Here is a 26,998-nt window from a genome sequence, read left to right as displayed (position 1 = left end):
GGGCTGGTCCTCTCCGCACACATTTGTTAGATTTTATAGTCTGGATGTTCCTGTCACTCCGGGCTCACAAGTCCTCGAGTCAGCTTCCCAGACATAGTTCTGAGCCCTTTCAGCCTTGTGCGCACACGCTACACAATGCGGGGTCCAGACACTTGCAGTGCGGCGAGGTTACTTTGCTGTAACCCTGTTCCCTGAAAAGGTGGGAACGAGATTCTGCGTCCCAATGATGCACTGCCCACGTGACCGGACGTCCGTTCAGACAAATCAATCTGAGGAATGTTGCCAGCTCACTCCTATTTATAACCTGCAGGTGCGTCTAATCAGACGACGTCACCTGACCGAGGTCATATAAGCCAAAATTTGGCCTGTTTGGTACACACATGCTTCACAACCAGCAACATGAAAAGATATTCCCATAGTGTTTTCACGCAGCATCTCGTTCCCGCCTTTTCAGGAAACAGGGTTACAGCAAAGTAACCCGAGACGCTTTCACACTTGGTAATAATTTGCCACGTAATAGTAAAGAAAATCTTTATCATCCCTGACACGTTTCGCATATGAATGTCATAATCGGGCTGGACATGGGTGTGGCAGGACACTCTATTTGTTTCCTGTTAACAAACTGAGGAGAGATTTATGGTTGGTTAGTGGATAATTTAACCTACACAGTTTAAAAAAGGAAAGATGTGGAATCCAAGGTGAAGTCATTGGCACCTTTGTAGTTATCACTTCATAACAGGTAAAGTTATTAGTATTTTATTTTTATAGAGTGTATTGATTCAGACCTGTGAGTTATTGCCTGAAAGTTGTTTATTTGTGTCTCTTTGTGCTAAAGAGTACGCTATAACTGGCAAAGTCTGAACCTGAACCTAAACTTACGCAAGTCCATTTTCTTTTGAGTTGTTTAGTTTTGTTGTGTTTGAAAGTGCCGAACACAGCTGAAGTTTCACTTATCTAACAAGCCATCCTCCTAATTCACTCACTAGGGTTGAAGACCCCATCAAGCAAATAATTTTTTGCAGGACAAAAGTTGTAGTATTGTCATGTAATCTAATTTTATATGGAGTTATAAGACAAGAATTGTATTCAGCTGCTTACTCTTGCAGCGATGATTGATATGTCCTTTGACGCCACATTTCTCAACAAAGGATTACTCGCAAGCCCAGATACATTCAATTTGGGTGCATTTAAACTCTTATATGCAGGCAAACTGTGAAAAGTAAAAGCTGATGGAAAATGTATCAAGTAGTTGTCTCAGTATTGCAAAAGCAGCACACTTTCCACATCATTAACGTTTGTAAATAGCACAGTGGGAGCATTGTAGGGATCCAGTATCCCGGGAGAAGATCATTTCACCATGTAACAGATAACTTATTTTATGAAGTTAAATATGTAGTCCTAAGGTGGGAATTTGGTAAATAATTAATCATTAACCTTCGCAGTAGGCAATTTGCCTCTTGGCACCCAGGTAAATCCTGACCGTCAGTGTATGGTCTGTTTTTAATCATGATCTTTGTTTCTTTAAAAATGCCTGATTGCAAAAATCTCTTTATATACTCCACACTCTTTATTGTCCTGTCTTGCATATGAAAAGCTATCATGAGGCCATGCTCATATTAAAAGAACAACCTTTCTCGTTCGGTGGATTAGAGGGTTCTTAATCACAACCTTTTATTGCTTTAATTATTTAGACACCAAAACCTCCACAGACAAGAGCCAGTGAAAACTTCAGAGCCTGCCTTACTGCTAAGCATATGCAGAAAATCCTCAAAGGTCTCTGCCAAGAGATGAGGCAGAGAGCTCTGCGCAAGGAACCTATCCATGCACTAATTTGATAAGATATGCTAACAAATTGCCTGAAAAGTGGCTGTGGTTTTCACATTATATTTCCCCGTTTGGGTAGAACACAGTTTTAGCCAGGCAGTGAGTTGAGCCTTTGATTGTTTATGTGTGTGTTGAGTCGCTCAGATCCTATCACAGAGATAGAGCAGGAATTGCTGCCCAACAGTGTCTGATATTGTATCAAGACCACTTTGTTTGTCAGCGGAGAAGAGCCCATCAAAACATGGAGGGATTGTGTCACTGACTAATACATTGAAGGATGGCTTACTGAGAGGTTGATATTTGAGAAGGTATAGTAAATGATTGATGGAATCCTGACAACACTGAACCAAATGATCCTGTGTTTCTCAACTTTCCAAGTGAGGTGCTGTATTCGTTAGTATTACCAGTGTATGCATATGCATGTATTTGACCAATATTCTGCAGATAACCATCTGTGTGTTTTTCTGTAACAGATTTAACTCTGTCTATATGTTTGTGTGCGTCTGTGTGTGTTTTCATTTGTGTGTGTGTGTGTGTGTGTGTGCGTGCAAATCTGTGTGTAGGATGCAGGAGAGGGAGCTGCAGTGCGTGGGCAAGAGAGTGCTCCTGCTTGGCGTCTGCCTGCTGTCTCTGTGGGGGCAGCTGAGCCTGGCCTCCTCACACCACAGCCACATCGGTGAGTCACACACATGCTAATAATTCTCAATAACAGAAACAGCACTTAAACAGCATCAAGCTTATGGACAAAATACTGAGCCACAGCTGGTTTAGTAACTAGTCATAATATACGTTAAATGTCTGTTTACTTTAATGTCTATCTTTATTTATTTAACTACTGCTTAACCTTTGTTATCAGATCTACAAAAAAAAAGTAACCAAATTGCATACATCTTACGTTGGTGAGTCAGATATGGAGATAATATGCTGGTTAAAGTCACTTCAGCGAAAATGAATAGTAGATATGTTTAAATACGTAATTTCAGCACACTGTTTCTCCCAGATATTTAATTTGAATATTTCAGAAAGTTCATTTAAACATATGTCAAAATGTTTAATGACAGTGGTAAAGAAAAGCCCACAATCAATAGACTTTAGTACTGCATGTGTGCTGATGTTTATTATAACGTTCTCAAAAAGTTTTTTTCCACCTTCTCATTCCTAATAATTGTCAGTCTTCATTTTTACATTTTTTCAATTTATTTACATCTTCTGAAAAGAAAGAGAAAGAAAAAAGGGTGTCCTGCTGTCTGTGATACTGTAAAGACTGAAGAAATGGGCTTTTTTGTCCTCAACTGTAGACATTTTGTTTGCTGAAGGATAGCTCCCAAAGACATCTGTGAGATCCCACTGAATAAGTGAAAGAAAAAAAAGAGGAAGAGAGACAACAAGGGGGGAGGGGAAGACCCTGGGCTAAAGGTGGAAGCTGTGTGACTTCTCATCACAATAATGAGCCTCATCCACAGGGGCAAACAGTAGCAGCGCAGGAGCCTGAAGTGGGAAAATTATGATGAATTCATCCAAGGGCAGCAAAGACTTAGTGACAGCTTAACAATATACACAAATCCTCCATTGATTGGCTACATGAATTTTAGCGAGGACATGTTTTGTGATCACATGCCTGGAGCCTTTGCAAAGAGCCATCGGGGACAATGTGAAGAGGCAGCAACAATTAATCTTGCCTTTCTCAGCCAAAGGGCAGCTCTAAATAAAATCACACACACACATTTTAGGAGCTGTGACAAAGATAGCAACAAGTTAAAGGGACCCCATCTTTCTTTCAGCCCTGCTATATGTGGTGCTGGCAGTAAAGTCAGTGATTGAGTATAGTGAGGGCGCCCAATCACTCAGCCCTCAGTGGAAAAGAAGAAAGAACTGCTTTCCAAGCTGCCAGAGCTCCAGCGCTTCTGGCTAACACTGAGCTAATCACATATTTAGTCCCAGTGGTGTTTTGAGGTCAGGCCAAGGTGTACCAGTAAACAGACCTCTTTAGCCCCACTGCCTAAGACACCTTGGGACCTGCTGTCACTCAGTCACTTCATACTCTCCCTGTAACCCTAAGAGAGCAGAGATCAAACTACTAATACTGCAGCAGTGCCAGAACAGTGCTTTCCAGTTATTACAAAACAGAGATATGGATGATGTGGAATGTAGCAGATAACTGTTGAGGATGGAGGTAAAAAAGACATTCATATACTGTAGCTAGCCACTTTAATAGGAACTCTTGTACCGCTGCTGGTTTATGCAGGTACAGACTACTGATTTTTTGGAACTTTTACATACAACATCTCTATGGTTTACAGTGGTTTGTGCAAAAGCAAACAGACCAGGGAGCAGTTGTGAGGACAGAAAAGCCTTGTTGATAGACGAGATCACCTCAGAATAACAGAAATAAAACCCTATGTGCTGTTATTGCACAGTAGATCATCTACTTCATGGCTTGATCTGTTGTGCATTTTAAGTTGCTTTGCTGCTCGTCATGGTTGTAACTCAGATCACCACTCTTTACAACCATGACGAGCAGCAAAGCAACTTAAAATGCACAACAAATCAAGCCATGAAATAGATGATTTACGATAACAGCACATAGGGTTTTATTTCTGTTATCCAAGAACAGAAATCTGAGACTGCAGTAGGTACAAGCTCACTGAAACTGGCCAGTTGATTACCAGCAAAAGAGCAGGTGATGCTTTTCCAATCTTGTACTTTCCGGTTTCTCAAGCCCTTCATTCTCTATCATATCAGTGTGCAGTGGAAGATAGTGAGACCATTACCAGTCCCTTGGAGTTAAGGTGGTTCAGAAGTCATTTCCAAGCCTGTAAGAAACATGTCATTGACTATAAATTAACTAGTACAAGATGGATCTTCTTATGCAAACTGAAAACTGGTGCTTTCTGACTGCTAGTGCAGCAGATCACATTAAATCTTGCTATTCAGTCCATGAGAAAACCTGACATTTTCTGACATTCTTGTCTTCTTACTTCGGTGTATCAAACAGCATAGACTCCAGCAACCAGCAAATAATGTAAGCAGTATTTTATATTGTTAAATAACAACATCCGGTCTGTCAATAACCTATAGGGACTCATCAGTTAAGATGATATGAAATATAACTCAAAATTAAAAAAATATTAGTATTTATTACAGTTAACTTATAGATAGAAACATATGGAACATGGTTATTTACTCCCTGTTTGCTTTCTAGAATCATTGCATTTGCAGGTTATTAATGTATAGCAGTAGAGCATTTTCTGAAGGGGAGCTGCTGGATTTTAAAGTCAAATAGAACAGGCATGACAACACTGTAGACACTCCTTTGATGGAATCTGACAGCTTCTGTCATAACTGAAGACACAAAGCTACAACAGATGCCCTTTTGTAATTTGTGTGCACGAGGATATTTGCAACACTTGTACTCAGAACAGACAATGACATAAATGTGCAGCAGACTGAACCGAGCAAGCAAGAATACCTTGGTTAAATTCAGACTATTTTCGTATTACTGGTGTAGTGCAATCCTAATCATAAGCCCAATTATTTAGTGTATGTCAAATGAAGTCATTCATGGTCATATAATTACAGTAAGCGCACATGCCTACAGGGCAATATGGCATGCTTTGGTTGGTATATTTTGGGTTTAGTGCAAGGAATGCACAGCTGATCTATAAGCAGAAAAAAAATGAGCACAAAAAAGAGGTGGAGAAACCACGAAGATGGATAAATCTGAATACTGAGGGTCATCTGGAATATGGAGAGTCATGTAGTCATGTCCTTTAGTTTCTATAGTAAATAAGGCCACAATGTTTGCTTGGCATTTGGAAAACAGGTGGATAAAAAGAAGGAAGATATATAAAATATATAAAATAAAATAAAAAAAAACAAAAATAGCAGTGAACTTAATTCAAATGCCTTCACTATATGTGTTCATAAAACACATTAACATGTTTAATATGGGTTGGCACCCTGTCCAGGGTGTACCCTCACTCATCGTCTATACCGCTTTATCCTGTATTCAAGGTCACGGGAGGCCTGGAGACTTGGGGCACAAGGCGGGGTACACCCTGGACAGAGTGCCAATCCATTACAGGGCAAACACATATGAACACACTCATTCACACACTTTGGGCAATTTGGGAACACCAATTAGCCTAATCTGCCTGATTAAGCCGGAGTACTTAGAGGAACCCCACCAAGCATGGGGAGAACATGCAAACTCCATGCACACAGAGAGGGGAATCGAGCCATGCTGTAAATTGAACCCTAAGACTGGAGGTGCAAAGAGACAGTGCTAACCACTACACCACCATGCCGCTACATGTGTACTATGATGTTTGAAACATTGGAGCAAGTTATCACTGACTGAATCTGTGTTAAGTGACGTACCACAAAAGCATAATATATAGCTCATGAGTGTTTTACAATAATGTGTGCAATAGAAACAATATGCTACCTGTTAATAGTTGTAAGATGATATAAATCAGCCGTAACACTGTCAAATTTAAAAATACAAAAGGCTGTGTGCTTTTCATTGGAGAAACATGAGCATATAGTTTGTTCAGCTCTTAATTTTCTGCATAATCAAAACAACTGCAAATATGAGAGGTAAATTAAATATAGATGGCAGCAGAGGCTGGAGTACTGTAATTAAATCAGTTCTTTATTTTGAGTATCAGCCTTTCTCTTTTTCTGTTTTTAATCACAGTGCTATCTCTGCGCACAGCTCTTGTCTGGCTAACTCATCTGGCCTGTGTGCAGTCTAATCACTGATCTGACCTACAGCTATTTCTCATTACTAACCTCTTATTATCACCCATTGAGACGTGTGGCTGGATTGCCTTTGACTCAAAGCAGTGTAGTATTTCCTGTTTTTGATGAGATCAAATGGGGAATGTAATGATTTTACTGATGGAAACTATAAGCTAAAAACATTTATGAGAGTGACAATGTCTGCTACTGAGAACAGCGAACCAGTGTGCCTTCTGGAACCCTTTATGATTTTGTACTATAGCTTTTTAAATACATGTGGTCAGGGGCACAATGCTTAAGTGAAAACCATTTTTTTCTGTCTTGTACTTTCCCTATACTCATAATATTGCACTAAAAGCATGTTTAAAGTAATGATTTTTATATATCCCTATATAAAAAAGCTATTGAAGGTGGCATGTAAAAAGCCTATTCATTTGGCTATTGCTAGCCTTGTTTAATATTTAAAATAAGTAATAATTGTGTCAAGGCTAGATTAACAGTTGACATTTGTTCTCTCATGGAGAGTACATTACCATATTTGATTAATAGTTCTTCCATATAGTAGATATTTGTAGTGACTATAATATAATATAATTTAGTATGTGATATACAGCCTAAAAACTATCCTAATAGCCTACAAAAGGCTTACTGCTGTGTGCTTTTTTTCTTTCCCTTTTCTTCCTGTCTTAATGTGATGGTAAGATGCTCACAGCTAGTCGTTTGAGCCTAGTGAAACAGAATGTTCTTGAAGTCGAGTGAAATAGAACATTCTAAAATGAGGTCTATCAATCGTCTCTGTAGTCAGTTCATTACATTCTGTGACTGTGTTCCTCATTCTGATTCACTGCAGGAATGAAGTGCTCAACATGGGATCCTGAGCACGCCTTAAAAGGAGGCAAGCAAGGCTGAACCATCTTGGCTGTTGAAGTCTTCAGCTACACAAACAGGGCATAAAATTTAACAGTATAGAAACTGCTCATGTGTTGTCTACATTCTCCAGAATAGAGAGTGCTGTTAAATTATGGAGGAAATGTTTTTAAAACGTACACCTGTCTGGTGGCCCAAAATGACAGATGGCTAAAGTGCTGTGGAATAAATTATGAAAGAGGAAATGGTCTGTGCTTGTAAGCAGCGAGTGTGAAGTGATTATGACCATTAGAGAGGCAGCAATATGTTAATGACTTTTAGTTAAAAATAATGTACACGCTTAATATACTGTATTTAACCTTTATCTGGTGGTCTTTTTTTACTGATAAGTGCAATTCATCTTCAATATACGTTTTAGTTATTTATCAAGGGTTAATACTTATTATTTATGAAGGCTTACATAACAAGCAGGTTGTTCTTAGTTCCAGAATCCAAATAGTTAAAAATATGCACCTAATGATTTAGTAACATGTACGACTAGTTTTATTGTAGCAACAACATTTTGTTTTTTCTACAATATACGGTAATTTTTTTAATTAAATTTCCACTTTAATTTTATTTCTATAGCACTTTTTAACATTGGACATTGTCACAAAAAAGCTTGACAAGACTAGAAATTTTGGTTATAAATAATCATAAATAAATTAGCAAACCACAGGTAATGGTGTCAAGAAAAAAAAACTTCCTGAAATGGCATGAGGATGAAAAAAATCAGACTGAAAAAGAAAAATTATGATTTAGGCGATACCAGATAGTACAACTATAGATAATTTTCTTCTACAGTATAACTGTGTGGTCTAAGGTGGAAACTGTATAACAGGAATTGTGTTTTAGTTACTATCAAGTCCAATATGTTGAGGTTATTAAGTGTTCACTTATAGAGATTCTGTTTGTGTCACTTTTTTGGTTTTGAAACTATTCAAGCGATCATAAGCCATGATAGTAAAATTGTTTGCATTGATGCAATCCAAAACATTTTCATAGTTTTTTCAGGTCTTCGGTTACCAAATGACTCTTTAATTAAAACATATGGGGCCATCCCCAGCAGCATTTAGTGGTCCCCATGTGATAAGAACCATGTGGCACCAGGATAGATCAGATGGTCTCTGAGTTTATCAGTCTCTCATGTTGTTTTGGAGTAATTTTGGCCTGCTCTGCTTCACACAATTGCCTCAATTTTGTGGTATTTAAGGGCATTTGTTTATTGACAGTTTTTTTAAAGAAGTCCATTTATGCCATTTTAAGGTTGCTAATATTGCTTAATAAGTCTCCTAAAACAGGTTTACATGTATGCAAGGTCAAAAAACACTTTAGTTTTCACTAAAAATAGATTTAAATTTACCCCACTTCTAAATTATTCGCAAACGATTTGTGTTAAGCAGTTCGAAGATTCTGTCTGTCTAAACCCCTCCTTTTTCGTGGGTCCTTACTGCTGTGATTGGTCAGATGGTGCGGTGATTTATTACTGGTCAACCGCTACAGCGTGTGGCGGAAAACAAAACGCCCATGACCATAACTGAACGACGGCTCTGGAGACCTGTCAATACATCGAAAAAAAGGCGTCGGTTTTACCGTGTAACGACCAGCTAATTTTATATTACCTGTGTCTACAAAAATCGGGAGTTTTTTTTATCTTTGTGTTGGTGTTGCATTAAAAGACCGGTGAGCAAAAAGGACCAACACAAACAATTAGATAAAGCAAACGTGTATTATACAAAACTAAATAAAGTAAACGAAAAAGGTGCACAACAACCAAAGATATAAATAATATTTGCAAACTACATATAATAAACTGTATGTGTATCTGAACGCGAGTGAGTGGAAAATGTCCGAAGTTTGTGTTTATTGTATGTGTGTACATACCAAAAAAAAGCAAAAAAGACAAACACAAACAAGTAGATAAAGCAAACGTGTATTATACAAAAATAAATAAAGTAAATTAAAAAGGTGCACCACAACCAAACAAAGATATAAACAATATTTACAAACTATATATAATAAAGGGTATGTGTGCGAGTGAGTGGAAAATGTCCAAAGTCCGTGTTAATTGTATGCGTTTTACCCGAGTATACCGAGAATGGTTCGGTCTCACCGGGGTTAATGAAGTCATAGGCTGATGACAGAGGATGAGAAGTCCATAGAATATGTCCAGTCAAAGATAATCCGGTTAAAAAAAATCTTCGAAAGAAAATGATCCTCTTGATAACTTCAGCGCTGTTACACCATTACTACTATTCGCGAAGTGGCAAGGCGCATGTGCAATTTGCGTGTGCGGATGCATTTTTTTCCCCTTAGGGCTTGTCGTAGCCTCTAAAAATGCCTCCGCATACGCGAAGTGCGCATGCGCCTTGCCACTTTGCGAGTTTTAAGTTCAGTTTTGGTGAATGGTGCAGGATAAACAGTTAAAAAGGATTTAGTTTGCTCTTGTTTTTATTGGTTTTATATATTACAAAGTGTTTAAGCGAACCTGGCATGAATGCTCGGTCACATTAACAAGAGTGTGGTAACATTAATTGTAAGATGACGGGCAAGTTGTTTGTGACGTAGAACGTGGGCGGGCAAGTTGTTTGTGAGGTAGAATGTGGGCGGGCAAGTTGTTCGCAACGTAGAACGTGTGCAGACATTATGCAAATATGTTACGGAGTGACGTGGACCCGTAACAGAGTAAAAATAGATTTGCTAATGACTCATTTAGGCGAATGTGATGCCAATTTTTTTTTTTTTTGTATATATACAAAAACTCCATTTATCGTGCCCTGTCAGTATCACAGATAGTGCAGATAGTTTATGTTCACATACAGCTACATGACACACTGCATAAAAGAAAATATTTGAAAAAGCATAATAGGACCTCTTTAAGATCTCACCACAGCATCTTAATGGGGTTGAGATCTAGACTTTGATTTGGCCATACAAACACCTTTTTTGTTGATGTTGATTTGCTGGTGTGGGTTAAGATCATTGTCTTGTTGAACGACCCATTTTTGGCCCAGGTTCAGCTACTGGACAGATGACTACATTTTTGTTTCAAGAATAGTCTGATGTAAATTGGAGTTCATCGTTGTGTTCATGACTTCAAGGTTTGCTTTGGCTAAACAAACCCATCACTCCCCTCACTACCATTCTTGACAGTTGTTATTAGAAGTTTGTAGTGATACTTTAAATCAGGGCTCTTTAAATTCAGTCTTTGAGGGCCAGTGTCCAGCGCAGTTTGTAACTCACCGCCACAGAAACACATCCATTGACCCTGGTAATAAGCAAATTAGTCACCTGTGTTTGAGCAGAATTATCACCAAATTGTGTTGGACAGTGGCCCTCAAGGACTGGCCTAAACTGGGGTTTTTGGTTTTTGCCAAACATGGAACTTCATGTTGGTTTTATCAATCCAGTTAGAGAAATAGTACTGACATATATTTTTTTTTAAATAAATTATTACATGATATAGCCCTTAGAGCTTTTTTTTAAATATTTCTGAACATTAAACATTCTGACCCTGGATTAATTTTGCTGAAATGTCCACTCCTGGAAAAGCTGGTGACTGATTTCCATTTGATGCCAATCCTTCATACTGTAAAAAAAAAAAAAAAAATCAGAAATGGTTTTATAACACTTCCCAGATTGATGAACACCACCAACTGCTTCACTGGAGTCATGGCTGATGTCTATTCTACTTGGCATAATGTACTGTTGCTTCCCCCCCTAGAGCTCCAAAATACCAAACTGCCAAAAGTTCTGCTTTTTAAAGTTGTCACTCTTCTCAACCCTTAAAACCGAGTGCATTTTTGCCTTATATACAGGCTTAAGAAGATGAGTGTCTTCCTTTTGTCAGCACAACTTTGACAATTGGATGAACTTTAAAATTATGACAAAACAGTCATATTGGCAAAGAAATACAATATACAGTATATTGGTCATGTGTGTTTTAAGGTTGTTTCAAGTTGTTTTTACCAAAACAATAACATTATAAGAGTATTGTGAAATTTACTTCTGCCACATCATTCCCATATTCCATAAAACCTTTGACGCACCAGCAGGACGTTCGTATAGGGTTGTTTTTAATCAGTCATTGCCCAATGCTGTGTTTCCCACACAGATCCATGCAGCTCAAGATTTAAGGGTTAATGATAAACTAATCTAGTGTGTTTCATCAGTAACCCCTGAGTGCTAATTATTCTCTTAATGATTGTTAGATACTAGTATTATTTTTCCACATGGTTTCTAAGCAGTGATTTCAATTTGGGGAAAATAAAGTAGGTACATATTGGGAAATAAGTTTGAAGTTATCTTTTTGTTAAAATTAAATTAAATTATTGTTGATGGAGGACCACACGGTTGTAATTTAGATTCTGAGAAATAGAAGTCTAGAGTGTAAGGTTTGACCTAGAATTAGGGGTGTCCTTTTTCCACCCTGACTGTAAGACTTATACTAATACTTTTGAGGCATTGTTAAGTGGCAAGCTTAACAGATTTCCAGATAAAAAAAAAATACTTATCAGGTTGCTGTTTGTGGCATGTTATTGCCATATTCCCGTATTTCAAAAGTGGTAAAACCACAGAAGACTATTCATATAAAGTTTGGAAATATAAAAAAAGAGTTTTTTTTTTTAAATCAGTCATTGCCCAATGTTTTGTTTCCCACACAGATCAATGCACCTCACATACTTGTGTTTCTTAGGCTCTCCAGTTTCCTTCCACCTTCCACCTAAATGCTACTACTTTATGTGGCTTGGCCTTAGGTAGGAATAAATGTCCAAATATATACAAGGGCCAGGTTTCTTTAAAAAAAAATCCTTTAAAAACGTTCTATTGTTGTGCATTTTTTTAAAAATGTTTAACTCATCACACATTATACCATTTTTTTAGTAGATCATTTGAACCGATTACCACACCATCCACATCCTACTTGAGATATAAGTGGCATGTGAGGTATAAGACAGCATGGGAAGCTGATGAGTGTCTTTTTTTTTTTTTTTTTTTTTTTTACCCAACTTGGTATGCCTGACATCTCAGCTGTCAGTCATGCTAGGGAGGCTCGGAGGAAGGGGTGTGTGTATGTGTGTTTGTGTGTGGGTATGAGAGATGTAAAACACTACTGACACTTTGAGTGTGGGAAAGGCATGCTATTTAGAGCAAACATGACTGGCATCTTAACTCAGGCAGTGTTCATGTGTGTGAGGGGTGGCATTGTGCAGTGGGAGTGCGGAACTCTCCATTCCCCAAGCTTTGCTTTGCTCTCTGTGTGATGGGGAATAGTTATCTAAAGTTATACTTCATTACTGTAGCAGACAAAATAATAAAGTACAACATTATGCAAAAATCCGGTGTGCTTTTAATATTAAATAATGTATTATTAGATGTTATATTTTATTTTGGTCTGTTTCTGACATGATCTTGACATACAGTTGGACACTGTGGAAGTACATTTAATAGCCAAACACCATGGAACTATGTTTTCAGACTGAATACTTCCATAATTTCAATCATACTTGACTGAGTCAGCAGGATTGCAGTATGATGCAATAACTTTCCATTTTGGCCCCTTTAAACTAGAATAAAAGTTACTATAATCTAACCCCTGCTGTTCTCACTTGATATAGAGCCGCTTGAACATGAAATCTCCAAACACAGTATTTCCTTTCAAGACTCAATTATTTCCAGCAGTTTTGTCAGATTCAGCAGCAAAATGATAAACTGTGGGAAAGATATAAAGCTTAGACGAATAGAAACATTCTATTTTTTGAAGTACTCGCGTTGGGTACAAAGTCAGGCTGTAATGCTGAATTCAGCATAGAGCTTCATGAATAGTTTGTGAAATTAAAAGAAATCTTTAAGGACCTTGTTTTTGCCTTTGATTCTGGTCATTTGATTCACATATGAGTAACAACTAAGAGCTGCCTTTTTTAGCGGTAAAAATAAAACACACACTAGCCCAATATGATACAGATGCACAATAAATTATAAAAAAAATTGTGATACTTACCCATGCAGTTATCTACCTGCAAAAGGTTGTTACTTATATGTAATTTATGCATAGTCAGGCATCAGTGGAGTTTTGACTGTAGTAATCTGAACATTACTTATGCTTTTATGACATTCATGTTAAAACTGTCCAATCAGAAGCTTTATTCATCAGTGCATTTAAGGACTGCCTGGTATTAAATTTTAGAAACCCTCCCCAAATTGTACCCCGGTATATGGTACAGGGGCTATGCTTATTACAGTATGCTTGTGTAGAACCTCTCAGGCTCTCCTTTGGTAGCAGAAATATATGCAGGAGAACGCCTTTATTAAATATCTTTAATGTCTAGGTGCAATGCATGCACACTCAGCAAGTGAGTGATTGAGCAAAAGCGAGAGAGAGAAAAAGATTGATTCATGAGTTTTTTTACCGTAACAACACCACTATAAAACTCTGATTACTTTACTGCATGCATTTCTAAGGCTAGAATCAGTGCTACTGTTGCTTTTGGCAGAATCACTACGTATACCAGGTTGCTTTCTATGTTTCAAATGCTTTAAAAATTGATAAGTTGCTTTCTTTTGCTAACTCCTAGGCTACATATTTGTCTGTGAACAAAAATTATAAACTACATGTGAAAAAAAGCTGGAAATGCCGATTGATCGCCAAGGGTAGCTCAGTGGTTAAATTATTAGACTAGGTTTTGCAATGTCCAAGGTCCGAACCCCAGCATGACCAAGTTGCTAGTGTTGGGTCCTTGATCAAGGCTCTTAACCCTCAACTGCTCAGATGTATAATAAGTCACCCTGATTAAGCTGCCAAATACTATAAAAAAATTATACGGTTATTCTCTGTTATAACCCTGATCATGATGGTATTTAAAGTGATTATATTTTTTAAATGCCACAGAAAATAGTATTACCGTATTACCGTCCAGCCCTACTGCATTGTTGATTTAGAATTATTAGCTTGTGTTTTATGGAGCATTTCAGGCAGAGTGGCAGTTAGCACTGTACCTTTGCACCTCCCTGGTCAAGGCCTTGAGTCCCACATTCATGTGCTCAGTAGGTTTTTTTCCCCCGGGTGCTCTGGGTTCTTCCTACAGTCCAAAGATATTTTCAAATTGCCTGCAGTGTGTGACTGAGTGTGGGAGGTTGTGTGCTTGTTCCCTATAATGGATTGGCACCAGGGTACAGGGTATCGGTATAAACCAGGGTGTACCTCACCTAGTGCCCTAACTCCAGTGACCATGTACAAAATAAGCACTATAGAGAATAAGTGAATGTTTTGTGAAGACAAAAAAAGGCAAATTTTTAAAATAGAATTAGCTCTTTTTTTAATACTTACGGTATCTAAATGATGCAAGGGAAGATAGTCGGAAGGTCCCCCCCCAAAAAATATTCCTCTTCTGTAATTTGGCAGTAGGCTACTTTTGCAGCTATAGTACACTGCATGGATGAAGATTTTTGATATACAAAATGTGCAAGATTAAAGTGCGTACATTGCTTGGAAAAAAAAAACCTAACTTATATAACATCCTAGAAAATACACAGAATTTTACAATGTTGGGCAAAAAGGAGAATGTAGATAAAAAGAAAATGAAATTTTTGACTGTAAAAGTCTGTTCAGGTCATTTAAAAAAACAATTAAAAGGAGTGTCACATCTAATGAGGAAGCATAAGGAATAAGAAGGCATAAGAAAATCTGTCATTCTGTCATTTAATACTTTTTGAAGGATATGGTGTCCATGCATGCCATTAGCAAATAGACATTTTTAGACACTAACGGACACTCTTGACCGGAGATAAATTTTTGAAGTAACTACCACTCAGAAAAAATGCTATGTCTGAACTATATAACAAATGCAGCTTTTAGAGATCTTTATTTTGAAGATTAATATATTTAATTTGATTGTGGCAAGAATTTGCTTCTTTTTAAAATAACTTTTGAATTGCAAAATAAATATTAGAGAACTTTTTCTTAATGTGAACATTTGTGCCTTTCTTTACTGTTAGCCTAGATAAATAGATTTAAATACTAACTGGCTCATTTAATAGTTACATATTGCAATTGAATAGATATCATTACAAGATCTGTCCAGAAAGTATCCAGCCATTTTAATTATAACAAGAACGGTTTGCACAGCATTAATGTAATCTGGCAGCCAAGGACAGTGAACCAGAATATGCATTCATGAACAGTGACGACTTCAGTCAGTGGGGCACTAGACGATGTTGAGTGCCCGTACTTTTTGGTCACTGCGTTCAAAATGAATATGCAAGTAGGACAATGATTCTGCATAAAAAAATTGTGCTAAGCTTAAACATGCCTCCAAATAAAAATATGACACAAACATACAAAGAATCTGTTGAGAATTTGAAAGTGATTAACGTTCTGGAAGGCATGCAATAATCAGAATACTGGAGAATGTTGAACATGTACAGGCTGCAAACCACAGTCATCAGTTTTCTGACAGTGCAAGGACTAAAAGGGTAATTAGAAGTTTATTACATGTAATCCAGTCGTTTCCTAGCTGGATACTTTCCAGACGGACCACGGATGTGCATTTCATAGTTTATAGCTCGGACCAGGGTAAAATTCTTTATGTGGCTAACCTTCTACATTTTTTTTTTTGCTACATCTCTTGAAGCAGTTAGAATATTTAATAATAATAATTACCAATAAAGAATGTTTTATTTATTATTTGCATTTATATAATGCATATATATAGCATATAATCTATATTATATACAATCTATATAATCATAGATTTACGGTTATTCCAAGAAGATGTTTCTCTAATAATTCTTTGCTTACTTTTCAAATTGAATTTAAAAATATTGCATGTTAGAAACATAAAATTAAAACATGCTACATTATTCATCCTACTGTTTGTTAAATTAGACTTTACCAGATGTTGTTTTATCTAAGGCTTTAGCTCCACGTCCTATCACTATTCTAAGGCATGTTAGCTGGGCAGTGATCAAATACTTGTGAGGTCTCCATCAGTTCCAGGGTGCAGCTTTTTTTTTCCTCGAAGTGAAATGTAATAACATTCAGAGACCATTGACTTGGATGGGTGTGTAATTCCTCAAGGAAAGGCCATTGATCAAAAGTAGCCTCTAACAGTGCAGTGTGGAAATGAATGGTTCAGGATTTCACTGGTGCCTTGAGCAGTATGCTGTACTATTTCAGCCCTTAGTGTGTTTTGCTTCTTCTTTTCATCTTTATCTCTGCTAATTTACTTTTAACACCCAGCCTGCTCAGCCTCAAACTCCAAAGTGTCAAAGAAACAAGGAGCTGACAGCATGTGTCATGCCTGCCATAGAAATCCTGTCTTCAAACATGTTTCTCTATCATTTATTCAGGCTTGCTTCCTTTGTGTGCCTTGATATTAGGCTTTTTTATAAGAGTAGTTTGGATGCAGGCCTGTTTTGGAAGCAGTGCATGGACTCCACATTAGCTCTATGTAACCACAGACTGCTAAGTTAGTGGAACCTGAACCTCTATATTTCACTGGCAAATAATTTCAGCCTGGGCCCTCATGCCTCAGCGGGATAGATGACAAAGACACAGCCCAGTAAAGAGTATTTGATGTGACATCTATTCATTTGGATCTTTTAGAGCCAGGCTCAGTGACTGCTTTCCCTCCTCTTCCTCATCCCCTTCCCTCTAATTGTGTAACTGGAGCTACAAAGAGCCGGCTGTTTGATCTCTCTACTCCATGTACCACAGATGGCCAACTCCTTCATCACTTCATAACAATTTTATAAGTGACTTGCTGTAAATTGCCACGCCGATGCCTGTGGTAATTGGGTTGCCACTCTGTTCCTCTCACTCGCACACTTTGGTTGAAAAAAAGGGAGAAAAGAGAAAAGCGTTTTTTTTTTCTTGTTCACTGCCATCACACTGAGTAATAAGTGTTAGGACAGATGGAGGGAAAGTGAGTTTGATCATTGACTTCCTCAGAGCAAGTTCTCTCACTTCCACCAAGGTGTGTTGAGACATTTCATTTTATGTGGTCATACATTTAATTGAGCTTAAGCACATCTCTACCCAGAAATATTATGGACCACAAAGCACATGGAATGATGGCCCATAAGTGGTCCACTCCCGGTTGCCAAATGCCAAAAGCACACCTGAGCAATTATTGAATATTCATAACTTTTTATTAATTATTTTTTTTAATTTAATTTTAGTTTTTTTTTTTTTTTTTTTTTTTTTTTTTTTTTAGTGTGGGAATAAGTTAAAACAGCACTTTATTCAAACAGTCACTTATTCTCCATACTGCTTATCCTGTACAGGGTCACGGAAAGCCTGGAGCTTATCCCAGGAGACTCAAGGCATTAGGCACACCCGGGGTAAACCCTAAATTGGCACAAGCACACTAACATACAGTACTCACTCACACACTACAGGGAATTTGGAAACACCTTTTAGCCTACTCTGCCTGTCTTTGGACTGTGGAAGGAAACCGGAGTACCCGGTTGAAACTGACCAAGCACAGGAAGAACATGCAAACTCCACACACAAGTCTGAAGCTAATCACCTCACCACAATGCCACCAACAATTTATTACACACATTACTATTATTATTAGTAGTAGTAATGGTAGTATGACAGTGATTATTGGGTGTTTATTAAATATTAATATGAAGCACATTTGCTACAGATTACTATCATGGGGTAACATTTGTAGCTTATACTGGCTAAATAGTTGAGCACCAAGTGCCAGCTACTGTATGGCTGTAATTGTGTAAATGTAAGACATACAGTAATTAGGTTACATTAGGAAACATTATCACAATCTACAGTGCTAAACTAATGCTGCTCCACAGCTGTGCCATTTGTTTGAAAAACATGACATGCACTGTGCTTGTCTGATATAGTCAGCACAGAGTCTATGAATACTTCATGATGTTACTTTACTTGTTTAAGACAAAATCAATACAAACCATCCCTCTTTATTGAGTCTTGCATATTGATGAGTGGGATGCACAGTGCAGACTTTACTTCATCCAAGAACATGCTTGCCTAGTGCATATTAGGTTTTGAAGATGGGGGGGCTCTTGCCACTGGATGAGTGGATTATTTATGTATTTACGTATCTAAAAGAGTCAGGAACAATCATTAAATATTACTATAGATTATATACTAAATACAAAATATTTTTAAAAGTATAGGGTCAGGTAACAGGAACTAAATATTTATTTTTACTCACAGTCTTCGTATTTAAGTCTATTTCCATAAATCATAGTTGAGGTAGCAGAACTGAAGATGTGAAGCTTCCCTTTGGGAGTGACAAGGATGGATAGGATCAAGAATGAGTTCATCAGAGGGACAACCCATGTTAGATGTTTTGGAGATAAAGTCAGAGAGGCTCGATTGAGGTGGTTTGGACATGTTCAGAGGAGAGATTGTGAATATATCGGTGGAAGGATGCTGAGGTTTGAACTGCCAGGCTGGAGGTCTAGAGGAAGACCAAAGAGGAGATTTATGGATGCAGTGAGAGAGGACATGAAGTTAGTTGGTGTGAGAGAAGAGGATGCAGAGGATAGGGTTAGATGGAGGCAGATGACTCGCTGTGGCGACCTCTGAAAGGGAACAGCCGAAAGACAAAGAAGAAGTTGGTTAATTGATAAAAACTCATAATTAACTTATCATAGATCAATTAAACGCTTAGTGAAGTTGTATCATAGAAATCAATAACAAAAAATCACAGGATTGGGATTAAACAGTTGTTGGGCATAAGAGAACCACTTGTTAGTGAGACTAGTCAGAAAAAAGGATTCAGTTTTCTAAAGAGCAAAAAAAGATTAGATTTTGGAGCAATGAAAAGGGTAATCAATATTTACGCTGTACCTTAGTGTACTGTACTGTACAAGCCTGTACAAGGAGGCAGTGTTATGATCTGGGGTTGCTTCAGTTGGTCAGGTCTAGGCTCAGCAACTTTATGTGGCAATAATTCAAGATTCAAGATTCAAAGAACTTTACTAATCCCAGAGGGAATAAAAGGAAGTCAGCTGACTACCTGACTGTACTGAATGACCAGGTTCTCTCATCATTGGTTTGTTTTTTCTTTCCTGATGGCACTGGCATATTTCATGATGACAATGCTGATAAATCAGGTTCAAATTGTGAAAGTGTGGCTCTAGGAGCATGAGGAATCATTTTCACTCATAAAAATTGTCCACCAGAGTTTTAACCCACCCACTGAAAGGGATGTGCTGGAGAAGACTTTACATAGGGGGAAGACTCTCCCCTCAGCAATACGAGATCCAATTCAAGAACATCTACTGTAATAGAGCTCTGGATGGAAATAAATGCTATGACTTGGCATAAAGTCAAAGCAATACCATGGGTAAGGCACATTGTAATTAACGCTAAAGGTGGTCTAACAAAATATTAGAGTGTGTGATTTTTTTTCCCTTTGGCCAGGCAGGGTATTTTTGATTAGGTTTAAATTGCTGTTTTGCTTCATTTTAGTCTTAATAAGATGTTGCAGTGTCACTGTATGTGTTTTACTGTATGTGTTCTTCCGTTATGCCTGATATAATCCTGGGCAAACACAACACTCTCCACAGCAGTTTTGGCACCACAAAGCCTGTGGTCTTTTTTTCTGCTGCAGTCAAAGGCAAAAGTGTCAGTGTTAGGGTAAGTTGATATATGAGCACAAAGGTTGGTTTTAAATTTATCTTTTTCTTTTTTTACCATATGCACTGTATGTGCATTTACTCTTTAGACGCAAGCAGTCACTCAAAGCACCAAAAATACTACACTTAAGTGACTGACAAGGCAAGAAAATGGAAAAATGAAAGCTTCATGATCTTCTTTGTTGATTTATACAGTCAGCTACAATATATTCTCAGCTTTACAGTATGTTTAAGTAGCCCTTAACCTTGTAATGTTACACATCTTGATGTTAGGTTCTTTCCCCATCGCATCTCATTCATGGAGAGACAGGCTTGATAATTTCTTACTTTTCCATTTTTTTTATAACAAATGCTGAATAACTGAATATTTGCAGTTATGGGACAAAATACATACATTGGGTGCTTATAAAAAATACCCAGAAAACTTTAATATGCAGACTGAGAGGTTGTTTTGCCACTATTGTTTACTTTAGGCATTTTTGCACTGTTTTATTTGAATTATCTGAATTTTAGTAGAGCCATTAAAATTGTTTTGAATATTATACATTATTTGCTTTATATATGCTCAATAAACACCTGTACACCGACACATTCATGCAAAAAAATTATAAGGTTAATTTGTTCATGGCCACTAATGAAGCACATGCCATAACATTTTATATTTAAGTTGTCTCAAACTGAATTTACATTCATCTCCCTTCATGAATGTCAATAAGTTTAGTGTTCGTCAGTGGCTTACCAAGTCGCAGGATCCGAATCGAGTAGAACACCTTTGGGACGTGGTAAAACAGGAGATGCACAGTATAAAAGTGAATCTGACAAATCTGCAGGGATTGTTCGATGCAGTCATGTCAACATGGACAAGAATCTCAAAGGTTTTTTCAAACATCTTGTGAAATCCATGCCATGAAGAATTGAGGCTGGTTTTTCGAGCAAAGTTAAACCCTAAGCAGTATTAGTACTGTATAGTGTTTCTTAATAAAGTACTTACTGAGTGTATGTGAATGTAGTTAAGCCTATTAGTTAGTGTGTTGAATCTGAAACTTAGTAAACAGTTACCTGTTGAAGCTGGGAAGGAATCCTTATGTTAAAAAAGATTATACGTATTTGAAGGTCTCACAGACTATGTTTTAACAGATAAATATCATGGTCTCACTCAATTTGTTTAAGCAAAAGGCATAATGAGAATGCTACTCCATTTCCACTACATTCCGATATTGCTTTTTGTTTCCTCTGTTGTTTATTTGTGTTAAACCAGGTAATTAAAAATAGTTTGAATCTTCCTTTTCTAGGTTTACAGACAAAGGATTTTCTGCTATAGCTTATACCAGATAAGATATTATGCAGGGAAGAACTATGTTGCAGTCTTACAGTATATAATGCATTTGTATGGGATATAAATTATAAAAATATATAAATTCAATAGAATGCAGATGTATTTATCAAAATATTATTATAAATCATTATCATTTTTACACGAGTTGCTCACCACAGAGTCTTGACCTTAACCTTATTGAAAGGTTGGTGCTATTGCATAAGGTTGTCTAAACAGTACCATAGTGAATACATACAGTAATCAAGGCTTGATGTAGCTTGCCAGCCAGCTTTTTCCAATGATAAATCACTTATCAATCAAGGATCAGTGGATGTGAATAAAGGAGTGCTTAAGAAGCACTGACCCCCTGGCAGTCTGGATCCCAGTGGCTTTCTATATTTCAATTAGCTTCTATATCTTTGCATCTACAGTACCATCTCTGATACATGCTCCCTGTCTTGCTCGGTGATGATGAGCCTGAGTGCTTTAAGTGAAATCTATTGATCATAGGTGCTGCATTGCATAGACCTTTTACATAAATGTCATGGGTGAAGACACAACACACTGTTAGGAAAGGTCATGAAGCACTGAGATGGTGTCATTAAGTATAGGTTGTCTGCGTGCTTCTGTGAGAGAAATGTACATGTAGGGTTTGTGTGTTTCTCCTTTTTTTTCTTCTCACAACACACATTATCAGTGTTAGGCTTTAATACTATATTAGATTTCTTTATTTCCACTTTTTCACCCCCACTCTTATTCTCTATAGTGCTTATTTTGTACAGGGTCGGATCATAATTGTGGGGTAAACCATAGTATACAGAGGAAACCTACCAAGTGGGTGAAGTTTGGGACTCGAACCCTTGACCCTGGAGAGCCACAGTGCTATCCACTAGGCCAACATGTCGTCTCCCCTCTTTTAGTAAAAGCAAAATTCATTTCTGAACCAGCACACCTCCCTTCAATCCAGTGAGTCTTCTCCCAAGGTTTTATTATTTTGAACAGCCACTGATAATTTGGTATTCTGGTATACAGACAATTGTTAAGGTTTCATTGATCTATCTCTAGCAACACAAGCAACCTGCCCCCTGTTCCCCAACGTTCATCACCCCAAACAAACAAAGAATATTCAGCCTGTGATTGTTCAAACTTTCTAAATTAAAGTTTCACCGTATGTGTGCCTTGGGCTGTGAGATAATCACAGAAAAAATAGCTCAGACCTTCACCTATACACGCCCATACCAACAATCTGTTTTCTTTCTTCAGAAAGCGATTGGCCCTCTGCATGATAGGCCCTTTTGTGTGTGTCCGCATGGCTTCTTATTGATTGGAGACAAAATGTTTTTAATGTTGTTGATGAGATTTTCAGATTGGCCCACTAATGGCCCCTTTTTCAATCAATTTTCAGCTCAAGTTGTAAATTGAAAATCTTTACCAATGTAATTAGGGCTGATTTGAAAAGAACACTAAAACTTTGAGAAACATTTTTTTTTCTTTTCTTTTCTACCAAGTGTGGCCCACAAGATGTGAATAAGTGACGTGTTTGTGTTTTTCTTATGTTTGTATACATGCTTCATCGCCTTTTGGAAAACCCCCAAATCCTTTAAATATACTGTATATGGTAAATATGAACACACAACCTAAGTTATCTTAAAAACTATAACCAAATGCATATTGTCTTCCAATAAAGCAGTTATTTATATGGTAAAATAAAACACAATTTTATCCTACCATTTTGTTGTTTTTGTGCTAATTAAAATTACCCCTTTTCTATTGCAATATTACTTTTTCTTGCTGCATTTTACCAGAGATGAAAGCAGACATAAAACTGCAGACTTAGATGCCCACAGGACTCAAGGTCTAAACAGCTGTCCAGTTTTAATAGCTTTGTGTCCTTGTTTTGTTTCTGCAGTACACGTCAAGGCAGGAACCTGTGAGGTCATAGCAGCGCACCGTTGTTGTAACAAGAATAAAATCGAGGAGCGTTCTCAAACTGTCAAATGCTCCTGCTTTCCGGGACAAGTCGCCGGCACCACAAGAGCAGCCCCCTCCTGTGTGGATGGTAGGATTTGTTTTTCTCTTGTATTTCATGGGAGAGATTAAATTTTTTTTCTGAGGACCAGGAATAAATATTGATAGGCTTTAACCTGTTTTATTATTTCTCCAGCCAAAAAAAGATGATTTTTTATATTTAATGACATACCTACCATCATGAGGGCAAACAATTCCATGTAAACAGAGTGTAATATCTTTGGCAAAGTGTCATTTTGTGTAATGGTCGAAAAAAGGATACAGTACAGTGCATGCAAATTGCTGGCTGATGTAAACACATCTGTTTAGTCAGCAGTTAAAATCAAATTGTGTGTTCAAAAACGTGTGATCAATAAAATGCACCCCAAACTGTTTCTGCCCATCAAACTAGAGCCACACATCTCTATCGCCATCTCATCTTTCACACCTGTCACTCTGGAGTCGAGAGCCATTTCAGCATGACACCATCATCCTCCTGCACGCTGGAGCGCGGCAGAACCTGCTTGTCTAATAACATGTCGACAGGCTCTCTCTCTGGACGGGTCAATCGATCCCGTTCTTCTTTTTTGCTCTGTAATATACCATCAGATTCTGCCTGCCCTCTACCCTCCCAACCCCACCCTCCTTTAGTGTTATAAGACACTATTCCTAAGGTGCCCTTGTACAGAACCAAATTAACAATAGTACATTTTTGGTAAAATATATTTTTTTATTCCTCTTTTTATTCCTCTTATACTATAGCAATTTACTTATATATATTTCACTAATTAAAAATCAATACATTTAACATCAATCAGTTTATAGATACATATACATTTTTAGAATATCTACATGTTACTCTCTATCTCACAATCATTACTTAAATTTTAGCAGCTATAGACTTTTTACAAATGATGTCACCACATCTGTCGGCATTCTCAGCTGTTCCAAATTATTTCTGAATTATCCGTGTTTTGTTTAACCACAATTTTACACTATTTGGTATTGAACCCAGGAACAGTTAGTTAGCTTTGAATTAGAAAGATTAAAATAGGGCCTCTGAGTGCTCGCCCTATTATCCGGAGATTGCTGGTTCGGTTCCCGGGTGATGCTGTAACCTCTCGCAGCCGGAGGTCTAAGTGGTAGTAGTAGCCGTAATATGGGAGCGCCCTAGTGACGGGGAGGAAAAACAAAAGATTAAAATGTCAGTATAAGTTAAAGTTACCTGCACATCATTTTATGAAACATGAAGCACAGCATCATCTCATTTGCAACAGAAGCACTGAATGAGCTAACATGAGCTAATGCAAACACTAGCAAACGCCAGCAAATCCAGTAGGGATCAGATATTTGTTCATCGTCTAAGGAAATCATGTAATGATAACAAACGTCTGCAATTTAATGTCCTTATTATACTCTTCATCCATTTTCACATGCTTGTTCCTTCTTTGAATAAGTTACGAGGTCCACCACAACATAGTGCATGAGCAGACCAGAAGCTATTGGTTGCTACAGTAGGTTACTCTTATCTGTGTGACAAAGCATCGGGTAATCCCGTAGGTAATTAGGTAAAACAGGTAATTTCTGTTAATGTAATTTCTCTTCTGTTTGACTAAGGAATATACCTTGAACATATTTATAAGCCGAAATACAAAGTAGCCTAGTGTCAGTTAGTGGTGCTTCTGCCATCCACTGTTGTGATTGATGTCATGGTCATACTGTAGTCACTTGTCTGCACAAGGTTTATAAAAAGTTATCCCCTCACTTGTATGTTTTTTACCCTCCTTTAAATAAGTTGCATTTTTGCATTTAGCTTCTTATGTTATTTAGGAGCCCCAAACCATAAACTCCTCCCTATATCAGACCCTTATGCGAGAGAAAAATGACTGTTAAAAACGGCTACACATGGAACCCCTTTTCTAAATGTTACATAAAAATCCTTAACAGAAAACACCATAATATTAATCATTATATGTTATTACATGTTAAATCAAAGTCTTAGATTATATAGAGCATCTGCCATGCAAGTCAACTTGAATATGCTGTACAAACAAAAGCATATTACAGCTATAAACAGATATAAAACTGAGATGTGTCTTACTTTAATAAGAACACTTGTAACCCAGCTCATATACAGTATGCAGCTGTCCAGATAGCCAGTCCTTTGACAACAGAAAGATTCATAAACTGATGCAGATACAGGTCAAGGGCTTCAGTTGATAAAGCCCTTGACCTGTACCTGCTTCAGTTACATTAAATATCTAAATGAGGAAAAATATTATCTCTGTTGACTTTAAATATTTCAGGAACAGCCGATCTCTAGAGTTTACACAAAAAAAAAACCCATACCATTTGTGCACAGGGTCTGTAGGCTAAAACACCTTGTTAGGGAAAGACCATGAGCTGACAAGGAGACTGTAGTAACTCAAACAAGCACTTCAGGACTGTGGTGCATAGAAACCATAAACCTAACACATAACATAACACATAAACCAAGTGGATGAGACAAAAAAAAGACAACATCAGGGTCCACTCCTGTCAGCCAAGAACAAAAATCATCTCTCAGTAAATGAATTCGTAGTACAAACACCTTGAACTCTTTGTCATGTTTCTTAAATTATTCTCGAATTGCAGAATTTTTGCAGCACGGCAGAGCACATTACCCTTCTGCCATTAAGTAATACCATTGCCACGAAGAGGTTTACTTGGTCTGCAGCAGTGTTTAAGTAGGTACATATCAAAGTACCATCCACATGAATGCAAGGATCCAATGTTTTCCAGCAGAAAATTGCCCAGAGCATCACACCGCTAGCTTACTTTCTTCCCATAGTGTATCCTGGTGCCATCCTTTCCCATGGTAATGCACTTGTGCCTGCCAATGTGAAGTTGTGTATGCAGTGTGCTCTGACATCTTTCTATTATAGCCAGAATTGAGATATAACAATTTGTTTTATAGTTTGTCGTGTCTTGAGCCACTTCTGGTAAATGATAACCACTGCATACCAGTACCACCAGGAATATATCTATATAATACACACACAGTTTTTAGAAACACATTGATAATTAGAAAGTTCTTTAGAGGATGAGCAGAATGCACAACATGCTCATCCTTGAGGCAGATAAGCTACAACAGCAGACGGCCACATCATGTTCTACCTCTGTCAGCCAAGTGAACAGCTGAGGTTGCGGTGACCACAGGCTCACCAAAACTGGGCAGTTGAAGCCTGGAAAAACAAAGCCATAAGAATTTGATGAATTGCAGCATGAGAGAGCATCTGAAAAACCTGCAGGAACTGTGTGATGCAAACATGTCAACATGGATCATATTAAAAGAGTGTTTCCAGCATCTTGTTGAATTCATACCATGAAAAATTGAGGTTGTTTTGAGAGCAGAGGGAGACCCTACCATGGCTGGGAGTATAGTGTTTTTAATGAGTGCTCAGTGAGTGTAAATGAAAACGTGCTGTTCAGTGAAGTGAGAAGTATGTTTCCAGACCTTTGAACTATTGTCTAATATTTTGGCACTTCTTGTCTGGTGTTTTGGCCTTAACCATCATATATATTTGACTT

At 37.6% G+C, this 26,998-nt stretch overlaps 1 protein-coding gene across 2 annotated transcripts in view; it reads left to right on the top strand.

The window, feature by feature from the left end:
- tafa3a (TAFA chemokine like family member 3a) overlaps positions 1-26,998 on the top strand; it is an 86,483-nt gene that overhangs the window by 54,248 nt on the left and 5,237 nt on the right. For both annotated transcript variants that reach the window (XM_053497755.1, XM_053497754.1), the window contains 2 exons: positions 2,388-2,500; positions 23,331-23,480. In XM_053497755.1, coding sequence (XP_053353730.1) covers positions 2,389-2,500; positions 23,331-23,480 — 262 coding nt within the window. In that variant the 5' untranslated portion in view covers position 2,388. The remainder of the gene's footprint in view (positions 1-2,387; positions 2,501-23,330; positions 23,481-26,998) is intronic.

The sequence above is a fragment of the Clarias gariepinus genome, chromosome 6, assembly GCF_024256425.1.
Source record: "Clarias gariepinus isolate MV-2021 ecotype Netherlands chromosome 6, CGAR_prim_01v2, whole genome shotgun sequence".
Taxonomy (NCBI): Eukaryota; Metazoa; Chordata; class Actinopteri; order Siluriformes; family Clariidae; genus Clarias; species Clarias gariepinus.
This window is presented reverse-complemented; position numbering and strand designations above follow the sequence as displayed.